The sequence below is a fragment of the Canis aureus genome, chromosome 17 (genome assembly GCF_053574225.1).
Source record: "Canis aureus isolate CA01 chromosome 17, VMU_Caureus_v.1.0, whole genome shotgun sequence".
In the NCBI taxonomy this organism is placed as follows: Eukaryota; Metazoa; Chordata; class Mammalia; order Carnivora; family Canidae; genus Canis; species Canis aureus.
The window spans coordinates 14,980,556-15,002,971 of record NC_135627.1 but is presented as its reverse complement, the minus strand read 5'-3'; the positions used below and the strand labels follow the sequence as shown (position 1 = coordinate 15,002,971).

The following is a 22,416-nucleotide window of genomic DNA, read 5'->3' as shown; positions in this document are numbered from 1 at the left end:
GACAGATAAGACATGAAGAGGGTGTGCAAAAAAACACAAAATGAGTTGTAAATTGATAAGTTAGGTTCTCTACAGAAGTTTCACATTTGAGATTTATGACTAACTCAAAAATTAAAAATACAGGGCAGTCACTGTGGATCTGGATGTTTGATATTAGATTCAGAGTCTTACAGACTTAGACTATCTTATTCTGTTTAAAACAGACCTGTTAATGAAATACACTGTTGGCTAGGCTTGGCTCAAGAGCCCCAGAGTCAAAGGGAGAGTGCTACAACAGTGAGGAAAGATGGCTCAGCAGATAATAGAACTTGCTTTTTCCTCCTTGGTTCTCATTTGTAGCTTGTTGCTGGTTATGCACCTAGTTTAATTTTCTTCCTGCTTTTGTAGGCAATTTTGTGGATTTAAATTACATTCCTTAGAGTAAGCAGTGGTCTTATCTGTGAATTGAAATGTTGCAATTATGGCTGGGACAGTTGCTGAGTACCATTGTTTTGGTTTCAAATTTTTAAAAAAGTATACTAGGAGAAAGTAGAAAAGCTAATCCACAAATATGCATTAACATTTTCACAGAGCATGTACTAGGTGCCAGGCGCTACTACAGGCCCTAGGGATACAGAAGGGAACAAAGTAGATACAGGTCATGGTCCCTGTAAGGCTTTTATTTTAGAGGTGGTGGGCAGAAAATAAAAGAAAGTCATCTACAGAACATAGTGCTAGGGGGAAAGTTTTAAAAAGGAGAGGGAAGTAGAGTGAAAAATCAGAATGGACTGTAATTTGAGATTATGGGTCAGGAAAGGATTATTCACTAAGTAGGTATAATTCATCAAAGATTTGAAGGAAAAGATGAAGTATGTTTTGAAAATTGGAAGGAAAGATCTAGGGTACTAGTGATTTCTGTATCTGACTGCTGGTTATGCGGTATTTTAACTTTTTAAAAATTCATCCAAGCTGCACACTTATGATTTGTACACACTGTGCTTCACTGAAAAGTTTCAAAAAGATAAACATTTTGAGAGAAAGGAACAGAATTCCAAAAAGACAGAAAATGTTATTTCAGATATGCTGTTACTTTTGGCCATGTGGTAGAGTAAGAACATTATGTAGACACGGCACTGTGTTTCCACTGAATGGTATCACTGCCTGCTAAGAGAATCTTCAGATTGTACTATCTTGTACTTCTGTACTTCTACTATCTGTAGAATTAATCCCCTTATGTAGTGTTTGTCAAGTAGGATAACATGAAAAATTTGGTAACATGGGGATGCTTGTGTGGCTCAGCGGTTTAGTGCTTGCCTTTGGCCCACGGCATGATCCTGGAGTCCCGGGATTGAGTCCCACATCAGGCTCCCAGCATGGAGCCTGCTTCTCCCTCTGCCTGTGTCTCTGCCCCACCCTCTCTCTCTCTCTCTCTGTCTCTAATGAATAAATAAAATCTTAAAAAAAACCCCACAAAAATTTGGTAACAAACTAGTATGACTTATTTATATTCATGAGTTCTTTCTTAGTTTGTCTACTGCTAAATGAGCACAACAGGTAGCACTCTTGGTGGTGGCGGTGGGAAAGGCTGTGACATAGGGTAAAGCACCTGGGCTTTAAGGGCAGAATGCTTGGGATCAGATCTCAGCTATGTTCTTAATTAGCTGTTTGATCTCAGGCCTCAGCTTTAAATGACAGATTTTGCTCAAAGAAGCATTAGGGACTTTGCCCCAGGTTCCTAGGAGGTAGCCTCTATCCTTGTACTGTCCTGTCTTGGGCCACACCAAATAGTCTCTGCTAACAATGGGACTTACAGTTGGGACTCTGAGCCACAAGGTATCATGACGCTCAACCTCTGGAGGGGCTGGAGGCAAAAAGGTCAGTCAGGTGGCAGTCTGGTGGGTCTATGTGGCCAACCCCCCAGAAAACTCTGGACACCAAAGTCTGAGTGAACGTTCCTAGCTGGCATCATTCCACGTGTATTGTTACAGGTTTGCTGGGAGAAATAGGCTCTGTCCACCAACTGGGACAGTACAGCTGGAAGCTCTGGCTCTGGTCTCCCCTGAACCCTGCCCTGTGCATACACATCTCCTTGCCTTATTCATTTTAATCTGTATTGTTTTGCTGTAATAAACTGTAACTGGGAGTATAATGGCTTTTCTTAGTTCTGTGAGTCCTTCTAGTTAATCTCTGAACCTAAGGGTAGGCTTGGATACCTCCCAACTGTATAGGCCGGTTATGTGATTTCTGCATCTTGGCTTTCTGGGAACAGAATGTTATGAAGAGCAACTAAATCATGTAGGTAATAAAGTACTTAGCAATGTGCCAGCAATATTAGGGAATAAAAACATGGCTGGCTATTCTCATTTCTGCTTTTACCACTGGTTTTGGATTAGAAAAAGTGAACTCCTTTGAACTGCTAATGAATGAGACCCTAACTTACATGAAATCTGATGAACCTGTAGGATGGGAGAAACAGGGTACAGTTTGAGGCAGGAGTGTGAGGCTGAGTAAAGGGTAACAGTGGTTGGCCATTTGAAAACTTCTTAAGATAAAATGCCTCACACTTCTAAATATAGTACCCAAACCACCACCATAGCAATCACCATACTACACAAAGATAAAAGAGCCTTTTTATTCTCGAGACTATCAAATTTATTTCCTATGATACAGTTTTTCATATTCTCCAGATACTACTGTTCTAGCCTATCTTTGTAAAATTATGACAGTATCTAATTCTTTTTATTGACAATCTGTACATATTTTTCATTGCCAAATTTTAATTATATTCATTATCATGAAAAGCCACTGATCTTCCTGATTTTAAACCATCTCCTCTGTCCTTTTAAATACCTTAAAAACAGCATAGAATTTTTCTTTAGATAAAATAATAGTGAATACCAAAGTTTTAAAATTGATTAAAAATAGTAATTTCAAAAGACTCATTCTGAAAATATTATGTGAACTTACAACAATATAAAGAATTTACTATTCAAATATTGAACCATTGTATAATAAAAAGATTAATGCACTTACTTTAAATGTTGGTGAGAGATAATTTTTTAGAAACCAGAATTTCACTGGTGTTTTGGTGTTACGTAAAACAGAAAGCATCATAATTCTGTAAGGGAACATTAAACCCAGTAAGTTAACATTAATGGGAGTTCATCCTGTTTTCCCAAAGGCTTTTAATTATTATATATATACCTACCTACAGATACTAAGTTTTCACTATGAATTATGGAGAAATAGACTTAAGTACTTTCACAAATTATGATTCCTCGGCAAGTATATACTGTGTAAGGATATATACATTACACACACACACACACACACACACACACTCTATGCAGAATAAACTGATTTTCATTTGTTTCAGTAGACCCCGAAATAGTCTTGTTTAGTTGAACTACATTCTAATCTCCACTCTATTACTATGCTGCTAATATCAGGTATATGAAACAGGAAGAGTTGAATAACCTGTTTCAGTAAATTCACTGGATGGGTCACTTTTCTTCCTATGCTAGACCTCTGGCTGGAGAAGATACAGATCTATCTAAAGTGCCATATTAAAATATCAACACATATTCAAATATTTTTGAGAGATTCTCTGACATCCTTCTATATAAAAAATTTTAAAAACAGCCCTTTGTAGTTTGTAATTAGGCTTTCCTCCTCTTATCCTACCCCTTTTTGTAAAATAAGGTATTTCCTCACCAGAAAAGGGAAATTTACTGTATATACATTTTTTTACATATCATATTGTTACAACAACATATGTTTATTTCCTAGCCATACAGAACCAATCTGTGTTTCAAAAATACACGTGGGGCGCCTGGTGGCTCAGTCAGTTAAGGATCCAACTCTTGATTTTGGTGCAGGTCATGATCTTGGGGTCATGGAATCAAGCCCTGTTCTCATAATTTTAAGTTAAGAAAGAAAAAAGTAGGGTGCTTGGGTAGCTCAGTTGGTTGAGCAACTGACTCGGTTTTGGTTCAGGTCATGATGTCAGGGTAGAGTTGTAAGATCAAGCCCCCATCTAGCTCCATGCTCAGTGGGGCGTCTGGTTGAGATTCTCTTCCTCCTTCTCTGCTCTTCCCCCTAATTGCATGTACTCTCTCTCTCTCTCTCTCAAATAAAGAAATAATCTTCAAAAAGAAAGAAAAAAGCAAGGTGAACAACATATACTTTGTTATTTTTTAAGTAAAAAGTTAAAAATGAAGAAAATATATTTGCTTATCTAAATATATCTGACAAGTTATGAAAATAATATTGGTTTCCTGTTGGAAGGAGACTGGGTAATAAGAAAACAGGTGGATTTTTTTCACTGTACATTCTTTTATTCTTCTAAACTTTTGAAATTCTTTTTGAACTATGTATTACTTTTCAAAGCATTGGATAAAAAATATACGTACCTTAAAAAGCGTTCATACAGATGGCCAGAAGCAACTGAAAAAATGTTTAGAATATCTGCTTCGTTTTTGTCTTTTTCTTTGTGCAACCTTCTTGTGAAACTTGGAATAAAAAAGTAGTGATTGACAGTTTCATTTTATGCATTTGCAAACCTTACATTCCTAAATACTAAATTTAATAACACAATAAAAATAGGAAAATATCTCAAGTCCCATCTCATACACAAAAGTGACTGAATCTTTTATTTAGAGTATTCATAATGCATAATTTTCCTTCCTATTTAATAATTTCATTGAATTAACTTTTTCATTTTTATATGCACGGATATTTGGAATGACTAAAATTTGGAAAAACATAAACAACTTATAATTACTACAGATATATTTTGCTAAACACTGTTAGGACACAATTTTTCAAATCTTTTCTTGTTGTAATCTCCCAGATAAGAAAAATGTGATTGACACTCCCAAGTTATGATTACAATTAAGATTTAAAAAGTGAAAGCATTATATTATAAACAAAACTTATGTGTCTGGAGGAGCTACCTTCCTGAACACAGGTCTTCTCCTTTCCTAACAGCAGGGTTTGCTTCTGGTACCCTTTCTGTACAGAAATGGTGAGCAAATGGTGATGGTCACCTGTATTCATTCTTGTCTCCATCTTCTGCATTTAATGGAAGCTTACGGATAGATACCCGCTTTAAAATGCCACATTCTGCTTTATTATCCTGTCAAACATACCTAACCTCCAAATGATCTCAAAATGAGGGGGTTTGAGCCCTTCTCAATCAATGCACATAAAGGAATAGGAACACCATTCTTATCAAACAGGGAGTCAACTACAGAAAGAGGCCTAAACTGGGCACAATTCCAAATGATGGGAGCGCTTCTGATTGCCAAAATACAATCTGACTAGGTTGTTGAATCTATTTGGCTTAAACTTTCTATTTCCCCACCCTTGATAAAAATGATCAGTGGTTCTCCATCATAACTCAAATGAAACTCAGATCTCTAAAATGGACTTTCCAAGTTCCCTACAATGTGGATCTACAGCAGTTTTTGTTTTTGCATATCTAACATCCTTTATACTTCTAGTAACAATAACCCGGTATTTGGTCGGGGCGGGGGGGGGACATTCCTCCTCCAGTTTCATTCTGTGAGGTCTGGGGGGGGGGGAACAAGGCCCTCTCACCAGCTCTAGAGGTAGGCATATGACCCAAGCATGCAGAATTACAGTGACCAGTTCTGTTTGGAACAAATGGCTAACAACTGGACAATGAGCCAGCCCTGGGACTTCTGCTCATACTATATGGAAAGAAGCAAGCTCTTCCCACTGGAGATGGCAAGCTTTTCCTTATAAAAGTTCATTTGAAAATAAAGGAGGCACAGAGACTAGAACTAAGACATGGAGGAAGGGTTTCTAAACCATGTCACCTGAATGCCCAAAGCCAGCTCTACTCCTGGACCCTAACCTAATTTATAGACTCCTTATTACATTCAATGTCGCAGTGTTTCAGCTAAGCTGAGCTACTTCTGTTCCTATGAACATACTCAATCTTTTTGTCTTCATACCTTTGCTCTATCTCCAACTTCTGAAACCCTGTCCCTCCTTCAGAACACATCTTGAGCACACACTTCTCCAAGGAGTCCTTCCAGAGATTCTTCCTAACTAGATGCAGTCTTTTTCTCCTGTGGTTTGCAGAGCACTTTACTCTCAGCTGTCTTGCAGCTCTAGTTCCTATCCTGGTTGTATTAACATTTATGTGTCGATCTCACCCCTCAAGAGGAGAGGATCTGTGCTTCACTTAGATGTTTACCATCTGCAGGCCTGCTGCATACTAGATTCCTGATGGATCAATCATCAGATGTTAAAACATTCACTAGTAATTACCTTTTAATGGAATCCCACATTCCTTTTTTCTTTTCATCTTTATCGGTAAGGATATCCTCCTTAATTTTGTCTGGCTTTTTTTGCACCTAGATAGCACAGTAAAGAAAAATCTTAGAACTGTGTGGCTTTAAATATTATGCTGCATGCTTAGAAAGTGAAACACATGGGGCAGGGTGACCCCTATTATAAATCTAAGACAGGTATAGTGACAAGGCAAGTACAACATCACAGGCACAATCTGGTTTCAGTGATCAGTTCTTGTTGTTTGTTCTTTTGGTGATTACCTCCAGACTGCCAAATAATGTGCTTATGCTTCTATTTACTGATTTATCAGCTTCAGATGTCATCTACTAGCATATCTGGAATCACAGAGTTTAGACACTTTTCATTCTTTGTGATGAATAGAGGAGCAGAGCTTCCCTTATATCACTCTTCCTCTCTTTGTCTGGAAGCTTTGGTAGTAACATCATTATCATTATCTACCGAGTATCTTCACAGCTTCAAATAATACTTCAATATATATATATTTTTTGTTCCAACACTTAGTTTCTCTTGTATTCTAAGATAAGGATACTAATATTTCTACCCTTTCCCTCCACCTCCCACCTTACATTAGCTGAACTTCTACTTAAGCATTGTATATACAGATAATACCTATATTTACTTTGATAGAACATTGTATCTTTGGCACTTTGCTGTTTATTCTACAGCTTGAAAGTCAGTAGGTAGTGCTTTATTGTGACAATGTAAATCTCATTCACTGAAGAGTCTGCAAGGCCACTATCACTGTGTTACATCTGTACAGTTACAGTAATGTGACCCCTGTGCCAAGTGCAGGAAACTGGACATTTCAAATGGATTCTGCTTTCTTGCATTCCTCCAACAAACATTTTTTTTCGGGCAGCCCTGGTGGCGCAGCGGTTTGGTGCCGCCTGCAGCCCAGGGCATGATCCTGGAGACCCTGGATCGAGTCCCACGTCGGGCTCTCTGCATGGAGCCTGCTTCTCCCTCTGCCTGTGTCTCTGCCTCTCTCTCTCTCTCTCTCTCTGCATCTCTATGAATAAATAAATAAAATCTTTAAAAAAAAACATTTTTTTCTTGGAATTTTATTGCATTTATTTTGTTCTTGTGATGAGATAAATTTCTTCTCTACCACATATCTAACATGTTCCAGTTTATTATTCATGTTAATTGTGTGGAATTCTTGTCTTCTTGAAGATATTCTCTTTGGAGTTCAACAATTAACTGCCTATTTCTTTCAAAGCTTTCTTTGCATTGGTTTTCAGATTAATCTCACCATTTCTCGAAATACCTAACTTCTTTCTTGGTCTTTATTGTGCTCACAAATACCTTCAAGAAGGGGTGTTAAAAATAATTTTTCTAAATCTTCACCCTTCAGAAAATAACTTTGTCATTACGTCTGAGTCTGATTAAGAATTTGGCTAACAGATCCTAGCTTCAAAGTAATTTTCCTCTGAAGACTAACGACTTTATTTTGCTGTCTTGTAACATCCATCTTGAAAATAAAAAGTCTGATGCTAGTGTGAGGGTCATTCTATGGCTGTGGCCTGCCTTTTCTCCTTGAGAGTTATTAGGGTCTCATGTGGGCCATTCTTCACTCATACTAACCTGTGGATCCTTTTGACATGAACATTTTTCTCTCTCCTTATCTGTGAAATACCTCCCATCCTCCATTTTCTGTTCTTTTCTGTGGAACTCCTATTCACGGGCTGATCCTTAATGTTATCTTTTTTACTTCTCCTTTTCTATGTAATTCTGAGAGATGGGCAGTGAGGAGGTAAAACTGTATTATTAAAACCAACTGAAGGACCTAGGTGATTGGGCTACAGAAAGTCTGACTCTGGCAGGGGATGGTTATTACGCTCAAAGATTTGGTGGGTATGGTGAAAGAGTTTGACCTTCTTTGTACTACAGCGTTACAAGTCAAATTAGAACCAATACAGAGAGTGAAAAAATTCAGCTCATGAATTTATGAAATGTTATGTTTTTACATTCTGTATATTTTTAAAATCCTCCCAAGACTTACTATTGTTTTATATATTCACCGTTCATAGAATTATCCACAAATTTATCATTTTATCCTCTCTTCATTCATTTAAAATTTAAATCTTCCAAGATAATTTTTTTTTTCTGCCTATGGTACCTCTTTTTAAGAACTTCTTTTATAGTGTGAATGTGCTGGTGGCAAATTAAGTTTTTTCCATTTGTCTGAAAATACCTTGTTTTATGTGTCCTCTTGAAAGATATCATTTTAGGGTAAATTATTCTAGGTTGCCATTCCTTTTTTCATTCAGTGCTGTTAAATAACATTCCAGTACCTCCTGGGCCTTCATTCTTACTGCTGAGAAATCAATAGTCAGACTACTTATAGCTCTTTGAAGGTGATTTTTCCTTTTTCCTCTGATTACTCTCAAGATTTCTCTTTTGTTTGGTATTCTGCAGTTTTATCAGAGTATAGGTGTGAATTTTCCTTTAATTTTCTTGCTTGGGATCACTGGACTTCTTGAATATGTAAACTCGTATCTTTCATCAATTCATGAAAATTTTCAGCCATTAGTGCTTCAAATATTAGATGCACCTCTTCCTTTTTTTTTTTTTTTTTAATGTGAGTATAGTTGACATGCAATGTTACATTTACCTCATTCTTTCATCTTTATTTGGAACTCTATTTAAAATGATTTTAATTATTTACTACTCATAAAGCATTTTACAAACTGAACTACTTTATCCTTATAGCAGACATGTAAGGTAGGTTCCATTATTAACTACAATTTATAGATGAGGAAAATGAGACAGAAAGAAGCTAACTAATCTATCCAGAGTCACACAGCTAGAGAGTGATAGAGCCAGATTAAGTGTAGTCCTGGAGTCTCACATTTTTCACTCTATTCTCTATGCCTTTTATGCTCTCTGCTGTATTATCCTCTTTTTAAATGTCCCTCTTGCATCAAGAATACCTTTTCTGGTCTATTTTCTGATTCACTAATTCTCTCTTTAGACATGTAAAAGTCATCCATTGAATTCTTAATTTGGGTTATTGTATCACTTAGTTTCAGAAGTTCTACTTTAAAAAAAAATCAGATATACACTTCTATAGTTTTCTGTTCCCTGCAATTATTTTCAAACTTATCTTTTATTTCTTTAAATATTGTAAGCACAGTTGTTTCAGAGTCTGGTCAATAATTCTAATATAGAGAGTGTTTCTGTGTCTGCTTTCTGTTGTTTCTGCGGTTTTCTCTATGTATTTGGATACAGTAATCTTACTCCAGAGATATATAGATGTTTCTGCCAAATGCCTGTACAATCTCATCAATTTGGAACTAGTTCAGTGCAAAATCAAAGCTCAGGGTTTCCTGGACTACTTGCACGATAAAAATTTGGGCTAAAAGACTGTGTAGAATAATTTACTAGGGTTCATCCTTACCCTGAAGCTATAGCCAGCTTATTGCAGAGAGGGTCTTCTAACAGATTACCCACTTTATATGGGTCCAGGGTTTTACTTTCTGTCCCCATCACCCTGCAAGTTAAATCAAAATGATAGTTCAGGTGTATCAGGATGGACAAATATTCTCAGGACAAGAGAAGCTTCTGTGCTTGCTTACTTCACTAGGCTCTTATTTTCCCTTTAATTTTGGTTTTGTATTTCCTTGTTATCCTTATTATTTTGTTACTGTCAGATCCTCATTACTTTTAAGATGTTTCAAAAACATTTACCTAACATTTTTACTAGTTTTAAGTAGGTAAGTGCTAAGTTCATCCAAAGAAGTAAATCTACCATCATTAAAATCTCCTTTTCTTTCTCTTTTATTTCTTTTTTTCTTTTTGGTAAAGTAAAGAAGCATCATTTTTTCTTTTCAGGGCTAACTTTCAATCTGTGTTCCTGATCTCATCTCTTGAGCCTAATTTGTAACATTATCTGGCTATGGATACAGTAGATATAACAGACATATCCTAACTTAACAAAAGTTGTTCCTTCTCTTCATGAACTTAATCCTCTTCTTTCTTTTATGTCAGAGTTCCAATAAAATATTTTAGGTAGTAAAACTGCAAAATGAGTTGTAAAATAAAATTAATCAGCTAAGGACAAAAAAGATAATTCTTAATACTAAGAACAAACAACAAGAGTTTCTGCCTCACACACTTGTACTTCCAGTATTTTGCTCTTGAAGCTGTTTATCACAACAATGACATCTTCCAGGTCTGGTTCAGAGTCAGTTTCTTCATGCCTAAAAGCAGAAAAACATGTAAATGTTTATAATCAATTACAGAAAAGACATGCAATTATGATGGTATAAATAACAGAATAAATTCATTTGCAATAAACGTAAGCATAACATCACTGTGTATATATATTTGCTGTTTCTATAGTCAAGATATGCTATAATATACAATTTTCAAAATTATCCAATTTTAACTTAATACAAATTAAAACTGCACAAAAGCAACTCACTAAATTCAATATTGCCTAATCACTGAGCAAGATTGAATTATTGCTTATCTTTGCTATCTATCAAGATTATCACAAAAGCCGAATCTATCATAGGTCTTTGATATATTACAGTGACAATTAAAATATGAAATGTTTTCGAGACTTTAAAATAAGTTGTTATATATCACAATTGAAGAAATTCTATGTCCAACAGCTTTTCAATATCCAGCAGCCATTTTCAAATACCAAAATTTGAAGTGTGTTGTTAAACCTGTAAGACTGAAAATGTGTCTATGATGGTCACCTGCATGACTTGAATGTTTCTATTTTGTTATACATAATGTATCTCATTGTCTAATTTTCAAAACTGTATAAACAGGTCAAATATGACAGCTTTGACCAATAATTTTTGATACCATTTTATGTATAGAAAAATACATAGAATACTGTTAAAAACATTTACAATAAAGTTGAATTGTCAAAGAGGGGTCAGAGGTCAAATTAATAGATATTCTGAGTCTAGTCAAATTCATAGCACGCACCTGAAGACTTTCCTAAAATGAAAATCTGAGGGATTATGGAACTATGCTAACACTCCCTCTTTCTCCCAATTCCCCAGCTGAGGTGGCTAAACCAAAGCAGAAGGCACAGCCATGCCCAACAATTACCACTATGAAATAGAGATGGTTCTAACTTATATACTAGTGTCAAATTTCTTAAAATTTTCAAGACTTTTCAATCATAAATGTTGCTCAAGGGCATCAGTAATTTTAGCCACTGAATCCACTGTCCAACAAGAGCAGGGTAGAGCCAGGTCACACACACTGTAGCTAGACTCACACAAGATCTAAAACAAACTCCCACTCTTTAAAAGGACACATTCTATTTTTCTGGGAATTCTAAATATAAAAATTAAATTTTTGTAGAGGAAAAATAAATCACTCTTTCATTTCTCACCCAAAACACTGAAAACTTAATTTACACATAAAAATTTAAAAGTGGTTTATATAACTCACCCAATTATTTGATAAATATAACTCACCCAACTATTTTATAAATATCTTCAGATTTTCCTTGGCGTAATTTCAGTATCCAAGCACCTGGGTTTGCTTTTAATTGAAAATATCCCTTTTAGGATGAGAAAAATATGATTATAGTTATAGGACTAAACATCCAATTGTTCAAAAAAGATAATACGAGGGTGTTTACTAACCAGAGTGAGTAAACTCTAAATGAATTCCAAAGAGGAAGTTTTGCAATAACCTGAATAATACATCATGAAAGTATGATTCCCTTCATTTTTGTTTTAGTTAATTACCTTATTTAAGGATTCAACTTTGTTTTCTGGGAGCTGTTCAGCAATAGCAGGATAAAATCTATTTTGCTTTATTATTAGGAATACTTAAGAGGATTTTACCAAAACATGTAATGAAATACAACTGATAAAGTATTTCTAATACTTACGAGATTGGCCATTACTATTGTATCAACCACAACAGGATTATTTTTTGTGCCTAGTGTAAACTGCAGACCTCGAGGAGGTTGTTCTGTCATTGTATCAAAGCAATGTCCTTCAAGTAGTAGATATTCTAGTTCATATTCTGCTGTAACAGTTCTCTCAATCTATGGGAAAATGTCATTGTGTTTGGTATTAGTAACTCTCATAACACAAATTCTGTAATAAATAAACATAATTATCTTAATATTAGCCCATGTATTGTGGGGGCAACTTCAAGTCTGTCTTTTTTGAGTGACTTAATAGTTGAATCAATTTCTTAAAGACCAAAACTCATGATGAGTTTTTTTTTCCTTTCCCATGACATCAGCTCTACTCTAACTTCATGATATATGCACGAGTATCACAAGCAAGCAAGAGGTCATAAAATTGTAGTATTTGAAGATCTCTTCAAGGCCGAGTGAGATGGGAAACTCCTCAAAGAATCTGCTCCACTGGCTGTTGACCTAGAGCTAGCTCCTTTGGATCTGGCAAGACCGTCAACTTATCATATCATTCATCACCTTTCTTGTTATTAAAAAAAAAAAAACTAATGTTTCATTGTTTTGCACTCAACATACATTCACCAAAAAATTTAGCAAATGGAAAAGAGAAAAAAATAGAAATCACCTACAGACTAAACATTCCTAATACATACCAACACTGATTTCTCTTTATCTTTTCCATACATTTTTTTCTAAGAAAGTGTATCCAGTAAGGATGCTTGGGTGGCTCAGTTGGTTAAGCCTCTGCCTTTGACTCAGGTCATGATACCAGGGTCCTGGTATCAAGTCCTGTCATCAGGCTCCTTGCTCAGCAGAGAGTCTGCTTCTCCCTCTGCCTGCCACTCCCTCTGCTTGTGCTGACAAATAGAGTCTTAAAAACAAAAAAGTATAACCTGCATTTTCATTAAATATAGTTTTCTAAAATATATATATATATATATATATATATATATATATATATAGTTTTCTATGAACATGTCTATTTCTACAAACATCCTTCTAAATGGCTAGACAGTCCAATTGTTTCCAGGTTTTCCTCTATTGCAAATGTTATAATAAATATTGTAGGGATAACACTGAAAAACATAAACACAAGAATAAATCAAATGGTAAGTGATACTTACATAGTTTGGTAATTTTGTTGAGCAGATAAGATAGCTATGCTATCTATATCTTATTTCATTATAAGCTTCTGACACTTTTTAAATGGGTTTAGGATACAAAATATTTGAAAATATTTTCTATTGTATAGCTGCTTTTCTTTGTAATCCACAGAAATAATACTACTTGTCTACAGCATTTCTGAGTCTAGTTCTTAAGAATGGGAAATAGTGTTTGTTTCGACATTATTTGGATTCTGAGTCAGTTGCTGAGCTATTACTAGTGTAGCAATGAACTTCATATACTTCACTAATTGTGTCCCCAGTCCTCACAGCACCATGTGTGGATGGAACTTTCACATGACACAGTCTCAATGTGAGAATATTGTAAGTCAGAAAAAAATTGTAGACCTTCTCTAAGTTCAATTCCTTTATTTTATAGACATGGGAACTGAACTCCACAATAGTCATGAAGCTTAAATGTTTTTCTCTATGAATCAGATATCAGGGCAGAGTCCAAATATGTTCAATCATGTTGTGACTAATAATACCTTTATTTCATACTAATGTAAAACTTTCTCTTGTCCCTATAGTCATATAGCAGACAACAATCCTGTGGACTTACTTAAACCACAACACCAAAAGTAGCCAATTTATTTTTCAAAGAGTTCTTTCTAGTGAATATTTGAAGTTCATTAATAATTTCATAAAGGTAATTTAAGTTAAATTTGTTCTTATCAGGGTTTGTTTTTGCAAGGATAGGAATTTGTGATATTTTGTGACAGCTCCTTTATATATTTACTTATCTGCTTCTAAGTATTAACTGTTGATATGAGACACGATTTTAATATCTTTCAAATATAACTTTGGGTGCATATTAATATTATTAATAGAAGCGTTTATTGTATTGTTCTGTGGCTAAATAGTAAGGAAGTTAACCCCTTCCTTTAAAAGAAGTATAAGCTGGGATCCCTGGGCGGCTCAGTGGTTTGGCACCTGTCTTTGGCCCGGGGCATCATCCTGGGGTCCAGGGATCGAGTTCCGCATTGGGCTCCTTGCATGGCGCCTGCTTTTCCCTCTGCCTGTGTCTCTGTTTCTCTCCCTCTCTCTGTGTCTCTCATGAGTGGATAAATAAAATCTTAAAAAAATAAAATAAAATAAGTATAAGCTTAATTATAAAGATTATCACTTGGGTTTATTGACAATTATCTATGGTAGTAAAATAGGAATTCTTTAACAATTGCATTGGTAACAGGTGTTTAAATTACAGCTGACCCTTGAACAACTTGCGTTTGAACTGCGTGGGCCCACTTATATGTGGAGTTTAATAAATGTATTTTCTCTCCTTTATGACTTTTATCACATTTTCTCTTCTCCAGCTTACTTAGGAATTAAAAAATTAATTTATTAAGAGTACAATATATAATGAATGTAACATAGAATTGTATTGACTGACTGCTTATGGTTTTTTTTTTTTTTTTAAGATTTTATTTATTTATTCATGAGAGGCACAGAGAGAGAGGCAGAGACACAGGCAGAGGGAGAAACAGGCTCCATGCAGGGAGCCCGATGTGGGACTCAATCCCAGGATTCCAGCATCATGCCCCTGAGCGGAAGGCAGATGCTCAACAACTGAACCACCAAGGAGTCCCTGCTTATGTTACCCGTAAGGCTTCTTGTCAACAGTAGGCTATCAGTAGTTAAGTGTTGCGGGGGGGGGGGGGGGAGGTGTCAAAAGTTACAAGTGGATTTTCAACGTGTGCTGACCCTCATGTTCAAGGGTCTACCGTATTGCTATTTCAGAAGCAGCTAGTACATTTTCCTGTGAATTTTTCTCTGGCATAGCCACATCCTATTGTCCTTCAGCAAACTTTTCTTCCTCACTTCCTCTTTCCTGGTAAACAAACATCCACTACTGTTTCAGGTGTTCTGATACCTTTCAGATAAAGGCTGTAACTGAACACAACTGAATAGTCTCTGGATGCAGTCCTAATAACAAGTTCTGAGAAGAACCACTTCTCAACTCCAGGTAAAAGGGACTGCTTCTGTCTAAGCTTTCCTATAAACCACTTCTGTCACCCTTAATTATGATGATGAAGGATAGTTGGAAGGCAGGCAGGCAGGGACAAGGGCCCCTCCTAAGAGGAAACACCCCTTAAAAGGTTTTTATACCCACCCTGGAAGGAGCCCTCCACCCTTCCCCATGCGATAGGTAGATGAAAAACCTGACTGGATGACAGTCTGCACGAAGGGTTAATCAGATTAAAACAGCCTGCCAACAAGGCCATAAAAATCCCTAGACTTAGAAACTCCAGGGGCAACCCTTTCAGCTCTCCTCCCTCTTTGGGAGCCTTGTACTATCTCTAAATAAGCCTTGCTTTACTATCACTCAATAAACCTTGCTTTGCTGCCCACCACTGTCTGGTTTGCCTCCTCATTCTTCAATGTATTTGACCAAGAACTGCAGGCACCAAAGGAAAAAATCTTGTAGTACTGGCAATAATGCTGGCTGTGCCATAAACCACGTGAACAAAGTTGTGGTGAAGGAGGGTTTTTCTCAAAATGTTTTAGGTCTTTATGTAATATCCAGGGATTAGACACGGCAAGGAGTACGCTGAGCCAGTGTGTGTCACAAATCTCTCTTTACCAGCCTCATTTTTGCCAGTGTGCACTTTCCTTTTTACCTACAAATCCTTCCTTCTACTCCAGCAAGTGTCTCTACTTTGTTATTTCATATTCTTCTAGGATTGTTGCCAGTAATATTCTATGTACAGAATGTAGTGGAAGAGAAGAGCCTTAGAAGTAGTTAACTTTTACAGCTGGAGAATTTATAATTTCCTTCTGTGTATTCATATAATCTATGAAAACAGAAAAAATTCCCTTTAGTCTTCTCAAATAAATAGAACTACTGTTCATTAAATAGCATCTAGGGGTACCTGGCTGGCTCAGTTGGTAGAGCATGCAACTCTTGCTCTCGGGATTGTGGGCTCCAGGCCCAAGCTGGGTGTGATTATTTAAATAAATACATAAACAGCTTCTAAAAAGACACTGATGTACCTGCTACTCACGATAATAGTTAATCTCCATTAGTTAATAGCTGGTGAAATTTTTACCACAGATTCAATTTACATCTTTTCTAAGCTGTGTTAGTTCTCCCACCACATGCTTCTTACATTTTGGTCAGAGTCTGTAAATTTATCTCATTGGTATAGGTCACTGAATTCTCTGAATGAGGAATCCAGTAGACCCTTGATCACAGAGAAAAGGGGACTATTTTCTACTTTTTGCCAAGTTCATTTCTGAATTTTCCCTCCTGGATTGTATTATTTTGCTGCCTTTCCATTCCTTCCCTAGATGTGAAGGGCTGGTTTCTGGTGATGGCTAAGGCTCAGTTAGGGCCTTTTCTGGGTGTCTAAACTGGCAGCCTCAGTGGGTGAGTTCCAGGGAAGTGATAAGAGACCACAGGATCTACTCAAGAGTGGATTTGAAGAAACCTGCCTGGAAGGAAAATCTTTAGACAAAGTTAAGGTGAGAAACATATTTGATGAACAATCTTCACCAAATAATCAGCAGTAAACTGTCTGTGCCTAGGTCAAGGCAATAGCTTTGAGAAGCTGTCACATTCAGAGCTGGAAACAGGTCAGAACAAAGAGGAACCAGGCAAAAGGAAGACATTGAGGAGGAGGGGTTTGCTCCCTTTTCTGGATACCTGTTCTCTAAGGAAGCTCTTCTAAAATGCTTCTGATTTTTGTGGTTTCTGAACACAGTGTTTTGAAAGACTCAGTATATTTTAACAGTCTCCTCTCCTTTTTTGGGCAGGCTGAATGCAGCAGGCAGGAGGTGAAGGTGAAGGAGGATCAACAGGTGGGGATGGGAGGGGGTGGGAATGGAAGGGAGTGGGGGTGGAGAGGGTGGAGGGGAGGTGGGAGTGGAGTGGGGGTGGGGATGGAAGGGGGAGCAGGTGGAGGAGGGGTGGGGTGAAAGGAGGGTGGGGGTGGAGGGGTTTGGGTATAGGGATGGAGTGGGTAGGGATGGGGTGGAATGGAGAAGATGTGGGGGTGGGGATGGGAATGGCAGTGAGGGTGTAGGGGAGATGGGGATGGAATGGGGGTGGGGTGGAGGGGAGATGGAGGAGAGGGGAGATGGGGATGAAGAGAAGGGGATGAAGAGAAGTGGATTAGGGGCAAGTAGGGAGAGCAGCATACCTAGCCTGCAGCTTTGAGTGAGCATTGTCTCTTGCTTTCTACCTGTTGGGGTTGCTTTCTCGGGCCATGAGCTGTGGGGCAAAACAGAGTTTCAGATGAAACTGTGCCTTTCAGAGTGAAAACAAAACCTGAGGGGAGAAACAAGTAAGTCATGGTGTCATCCTAAGTTACCGAGGTATTTTCTATATTATTCACCTTAGAGGAGCGCCTGTGAACGAGGGGCTGAAGCAACAAAGTAGGTGGGAGCATCTAGGAACCTGGAAACTCAAAAAGCTGAACTGGAACTTAGGAAAACTCAGAAATCAAAGGAAAGACTGGCTCGGGACCTAGAATCATAAGGAAGAAAATTCTGGGAGCAGCCCCAGCACGATCCCTCTCTTGCTACAATTACAGGGGCTGGTAAGAGTTTACACCCTGCTCCTCTTTCTGGACAGAACCTTACACAACCACTTACGTCCTTGAGATGAATATTATCAAGGTCACAGTTGCTGTACACTGTTTCAACCAACCAGCCTTCAGGAGTAATCATGTTGAGGGTGAGAAGGGGCGCTTCAGGGATGTCTGAGAATTTTGCTACGGGCCCAGTAATGCCATCAGCTGCTAACACCAATTCTGGTTCCAGAACAAAACGATAAAAGCTGTCAACAGAACATAAACAAACATACATACTGTGACCAAAATTGAGATTTTGTCTGTTTAAAATATTTAAAAACTGAAAATGGCTTAAAAACATGACCAAAAAGTCTCAAGTTAAAAAAACAAAAACACTATATTGCAGAAGACTTAATGCTTATAAATGGTAGACAACTATTTTGTTTACATTATCATCTATTATAAGATTATATATATTATACATCCTTGTTATTTCTTAATGAATATGATTAGAATGGCTTTAATATATACAGATTTGTGTAGGTTCTGCTAGTTTATGATTTGTATTTGCTCACTGATCCTTCTTTAGATTTAACCATGGTCCATTTTTCAGCCATTTTATTGCATCTTAGCACCGCTAATCATATGAAGAGAAATGATAACCAGAAAGCAATTAAATTCAGGCAACTTAAAATTCTGGTAAGAGTTCAGTTTAAAACAAAAAGTACTGAGTTGAAAACAGTTGCTTATTTATAGAATTTTAGCAGTACCTACAAGTTTTAGTGTATTTTTTCCTTTTCCCCCAGTGAGGAATTAGTTTTATTATGAAGAATAGGGAATTTCAGTATTTGGAGACAGCAGTTACCGTGCCAGCTGCGCTGCAGCCCTCCTCAGGCTGCCCTGGGAGAGGCCCATGTCTAGGCTCGTGCAGTTCTCTCTAGGGCGGTGGGAAATGAAAATGGACTGCAGCTGCTAACTGGCAGCTGGCCGCACACTGCCCTCAATTCCTTGCCACAAGGGCCCCTCCAGCACACTAGGTCACAGAAGCACACAAGAGTAAGAGCTGGAGGATGCCTGGAGACAGAAGTCACAGTCTGATAACGTAGTAGCTGCAGGAGGGACATTCGATTACAACTGCCCCCAAGCTTTCGGTGGGAAACAAACCACTAGGTGCAGCCTAGGCCTGGGGGAGGATCTACAAAGTAGAGGAATCCCAGGAGGCAGTGATCACAGGCAGCCACGCCCAAAGTTGCCTCCTGCAGGCAGGCAGAGTGATGAAGAGGCAGCACAGGAGAGAACACAGCCGCCAAGAAGGTACAAAACCAATACTCAGTACTGTCCATGCGGTGGAAATGTCATTAAGAAAGAAGTATTCCAAGGATGCTGCCAACAGCTATGTCTTTGTGACTCAGTAAGAACAATGTGGCAGCACAGAGGAAGTTAAGGGCAGGCTGCAGGGGGAGGTGCAGTGAATGAGAGATGAACTGGGATATGACCATTCTGTGAAGATGCTAAGAAGAGCAAGAATACAGAAGAGGAGAGAACGTCTGGGCTCCAGTGGAAAGGAAATTAAGAGACCAGTTTATTTCTTTTTGAGTAAAACTCTCAGGACAGAGATAAGGGCTGGCAGAGAGGTTAAAGACCCGAAACAGAGGGACTACTTGACAAAGGCAGGCTCAGGATGAGTGGGAAAGTATGGGCTCAAACAGGACAGGAGGACTTAGTAGGAGGGTGGCCAGCTCCCGCTAGGGCTGTCCCATGGGGAGGCTGGGACACAGGAGAGGAGTGGTGCAGGAGGAAACTGCCCATAGCCTCCGCCACCTCTGAGAAGGATGGATGGGGCAGTACTCCACAAGTAAAGGGCCAATGTGTTCTCTTGTTCGCCTGATATATGCTATGGTGTAAATACTGGCCTGAGCCCCCAGTCCCATACCAGGATCACAGACTTTGTGCTGTGCAGCATCATCAAGCACTCAAAGCATCTGTCTGGTACATTAAGGGTCATTTCACCCTGGAGGGTGTCAAGTTCTCTCCTTCCTGATTACGCTTATGTTCAATATTCCTATTCTTTATTATATAACCCAACGCTTTATAGAGATACTCAGGAGAAGATGTCTACTTGTAATGAATAAAGATTCTCTACCCATGGAGCTGACCTTTTGATTAGTAGCTAAAATACAATGTGAGCTTTTGATCAAATTTAGAAGGATGTGTATTTATAAATACACAAGATAAATGAGAAGTATGAAAATAATGTGAATGAGATATAAGGACAAGAGTCTCAGGAAAGGAATGAATATACCCTAAACTTTCATCTAAATTCTCCACATTTCCCACTTTATTGCTTTCCAAATATTAAAAATATTTGCCAGGTTTAAACTATCTGCTCAAGGCAATAATCTCTGGTATGTTTATCAATTTATAACAAATACAATTTAATAAGTAAACAAGGGATTAACTGAATGTAACTCTTCTGTCTTATGTTTGCATATATTCTTTTGGAGCTATATAATTACACTATACAAAGAAAAGCACATTAACAAGCCTTTTTTCTGCCCTGTGACACCTGAAGGATACTGTATATCCCTATCGGTACGAGTGGCTCAAAATGACAGCGATTCTGATCCTGAAAGAAGAGGAAGGGTAGTTTCTGTCCCCACTTGAGAGACTTTATTTCCACAGAATAGTATTAATGTAGAGTATCTGTATGCAAATACTTTCTGTATTATTGAAAGATTATCCTACACTAATTACATCTCAATATTCCCAAATAATGAGATGGTATCATAAAGATCATTTTGATAATTCAACTCTGAAGTACTAAAAATATACAGCTTAAACCAAAAATGGTTTAATTCAACTTTATTTCCCTCTTTTAGATTTCTATATCACATTTTCAAAAATACTCATGAACAAACATAAATCCAGGTAAATTCTGCAATTAGGCTAGATCAATTCTACTGGTTAGGTTATTTTAATTTTATATCAATTAAGGTTAATAATACATTATCTTTGATCTTCTGGTCTATTTCAATTAAGCATCTTATAAAGAAGAACTCAGACCCAGTAATTACGGTCCTATGTTTTTTTGGTCTTAGCATTTATAAACCTTTTGAAATGAAATTATGTTCACTTAGACTCACCTCTTTAAAGGGGCTTCTGAAAGCTTACCCCTACAGTTCATGAACAACTTTATCTTCATGTTGATAATCTTGCCAAGTACCTATTAGAAAAAAAATTCCTGTATTTGATATTAAGCAACCTTACCATCACATTTATTAGGCACTTACTATGTACCAGGCACCTGTGTTCACACATGGCATTTTCTCACATGATCCTCACTACAGCCTTCAGTGGTAGCCACCTTCAGAGCTGAGACGCAGAGAGATGGAATAATTTGCCCAAGATCACACCATAAGTCATGGTAGAGGTCAGATTTTAATCCAAATAGCTAATTTCATTGCTTTAGGATTATGCTGCTTCCCATTTGCCTAATGTGACTTTCCTTCATGGTATCCAAATTCCCTTAGCATTGAAGAACAAGTAAAGTAATTGCTAGAACCATGACATGCAAACACAATGTGGTGGTTTCAGAGCAACAATGGTGAGGTTACCCTGTCCATTCTGAATTATACCCAAATGGTAGAGATGTAGGAAGTTCCTGGCTATGTATGGATGAAATGCTCTCTTTATGTTTTCCTGGGGCAGATGACATAGAATTATTAATTTTGGTGGTCTCTATCTCTATAAAGGCAAGGCAGTGCAGATTCGAGAGATTTTAGACAACAAAGGACATAGCTTACATAAAGAGAGAAGGGAAAAAATAGGCGTGTGGAACAGAAAGGATGCAGGCTTAAGGAGGAATTAGAACAAAGGATTTAAGAGTTCTGACTCCCATTCTATCATTCCTCATTATTTGCTACATTGGAGGTTGCTAAGCCACTGTTTTTTCCAAGTGTTAAATGAGACATTATCTACTTCTTCTAATAAATTATTTTGTAGAATAAATTTTCTTTATAGTAAGAAATACTAAGTTGTGTAAAGTGCTGAGGTGCTCAGAAAGAAAGCATATTATTTCCAATCATGAAAACTGGGATCCAATCCCATATTTTATATTTCTCTATAATCTCATATTTCTTATTCCTAAATTCTATCTTTACATAAAAACTTCAGAAGTAAGCAATGTTTTTTTTTTTTCTGAATGACTGTAAAAACAGGGTATTTGTACACTAAAATGTATCATACTAGCTCCACTCCTTACAGGTATAATTCCTATTTAGATTAAGAATAATTTAAATAGTGTGTCTCAAGATGTTCAAATTTAAAGGTGTACAAATGTTAAAAGAAAGGATGGGGGCAAGTAAACCAACTATGGAATTGTTTGCCTGGTTATACACTAAATAAGTAAAATGGCAAAGACTTTTCAAAATTATTTGTCCAAATAGTAAGAGGTATCTACAATCCCCTTTTCCAGTACGATTTGGTAGGGCAAACTAATTTTAGAGAAATT

The 22,416-nt window shown here is 37.3% G+C and overlaps 1 protein-coding gene and 1 long non-coding RNA gene across 4 annotated transcripts in view; one reads left to right on the top strand and one right to left on the bottom strand.

The window, feature by feature from the left end:
- UGGT2 (UDP-glucose glycoprotein glucosyltransferase 2) overlaps positions 1-22,416 on the bottom strand; it is a 184,242-nt gene that overhangs the window by 20,658 nt on the left and 141,168 nt on the right. For 2 of the 3 annotated variants that reach the window (XM_077855166.1, XM_077855167.1), the window contains exons 26-33: positions 21,050-21,129; positions 17,989-18,172; positions 12,194-12,352; positions 11,772-11,857; positions 10,442-10,526; positions 6,280-6,365; positions 4,392-4,490; positions 3,013-3,097 (exon numbers count right to left, since the gene is read on the bottom strand). In XM_077855166.1, coding sequence (XP_077711292.1) covers positions 3,013-3,097; positions 4,392-4,490; positions 6,280-6,365; positions 10,442-10,526; positions 11,772-11,857; positions 12,194-12,352; positions 17,989-18,172; positions 21,050-21,129 — 864 coding nt within the window. Of the gene's footprint in view, positions 1-218; positions 438-3,012; positions 3,098-4,391; positions 4,491-6,279; positions 6,366-10,441; positions 10,527-11,771; positions 11,858-12,193; positions 12,353-17,988; positions 18,173-21,049; positions 21,130-22,416 lie in introns of those variants that run through there. The other variant, XM_077855168.1, reaches the window with a different exon arrangement.
- On the top strand, positions 15,051-22,203 carry LOC144287815 (uncharacterized). The gene is made up of 2 exons (XR_013355568.1): positions 15,051-17,193; positions 17,735-22,203. It is a non-coding gene; the product is annotated as an uncharacterized LOC144287815 (long non-coding RNA).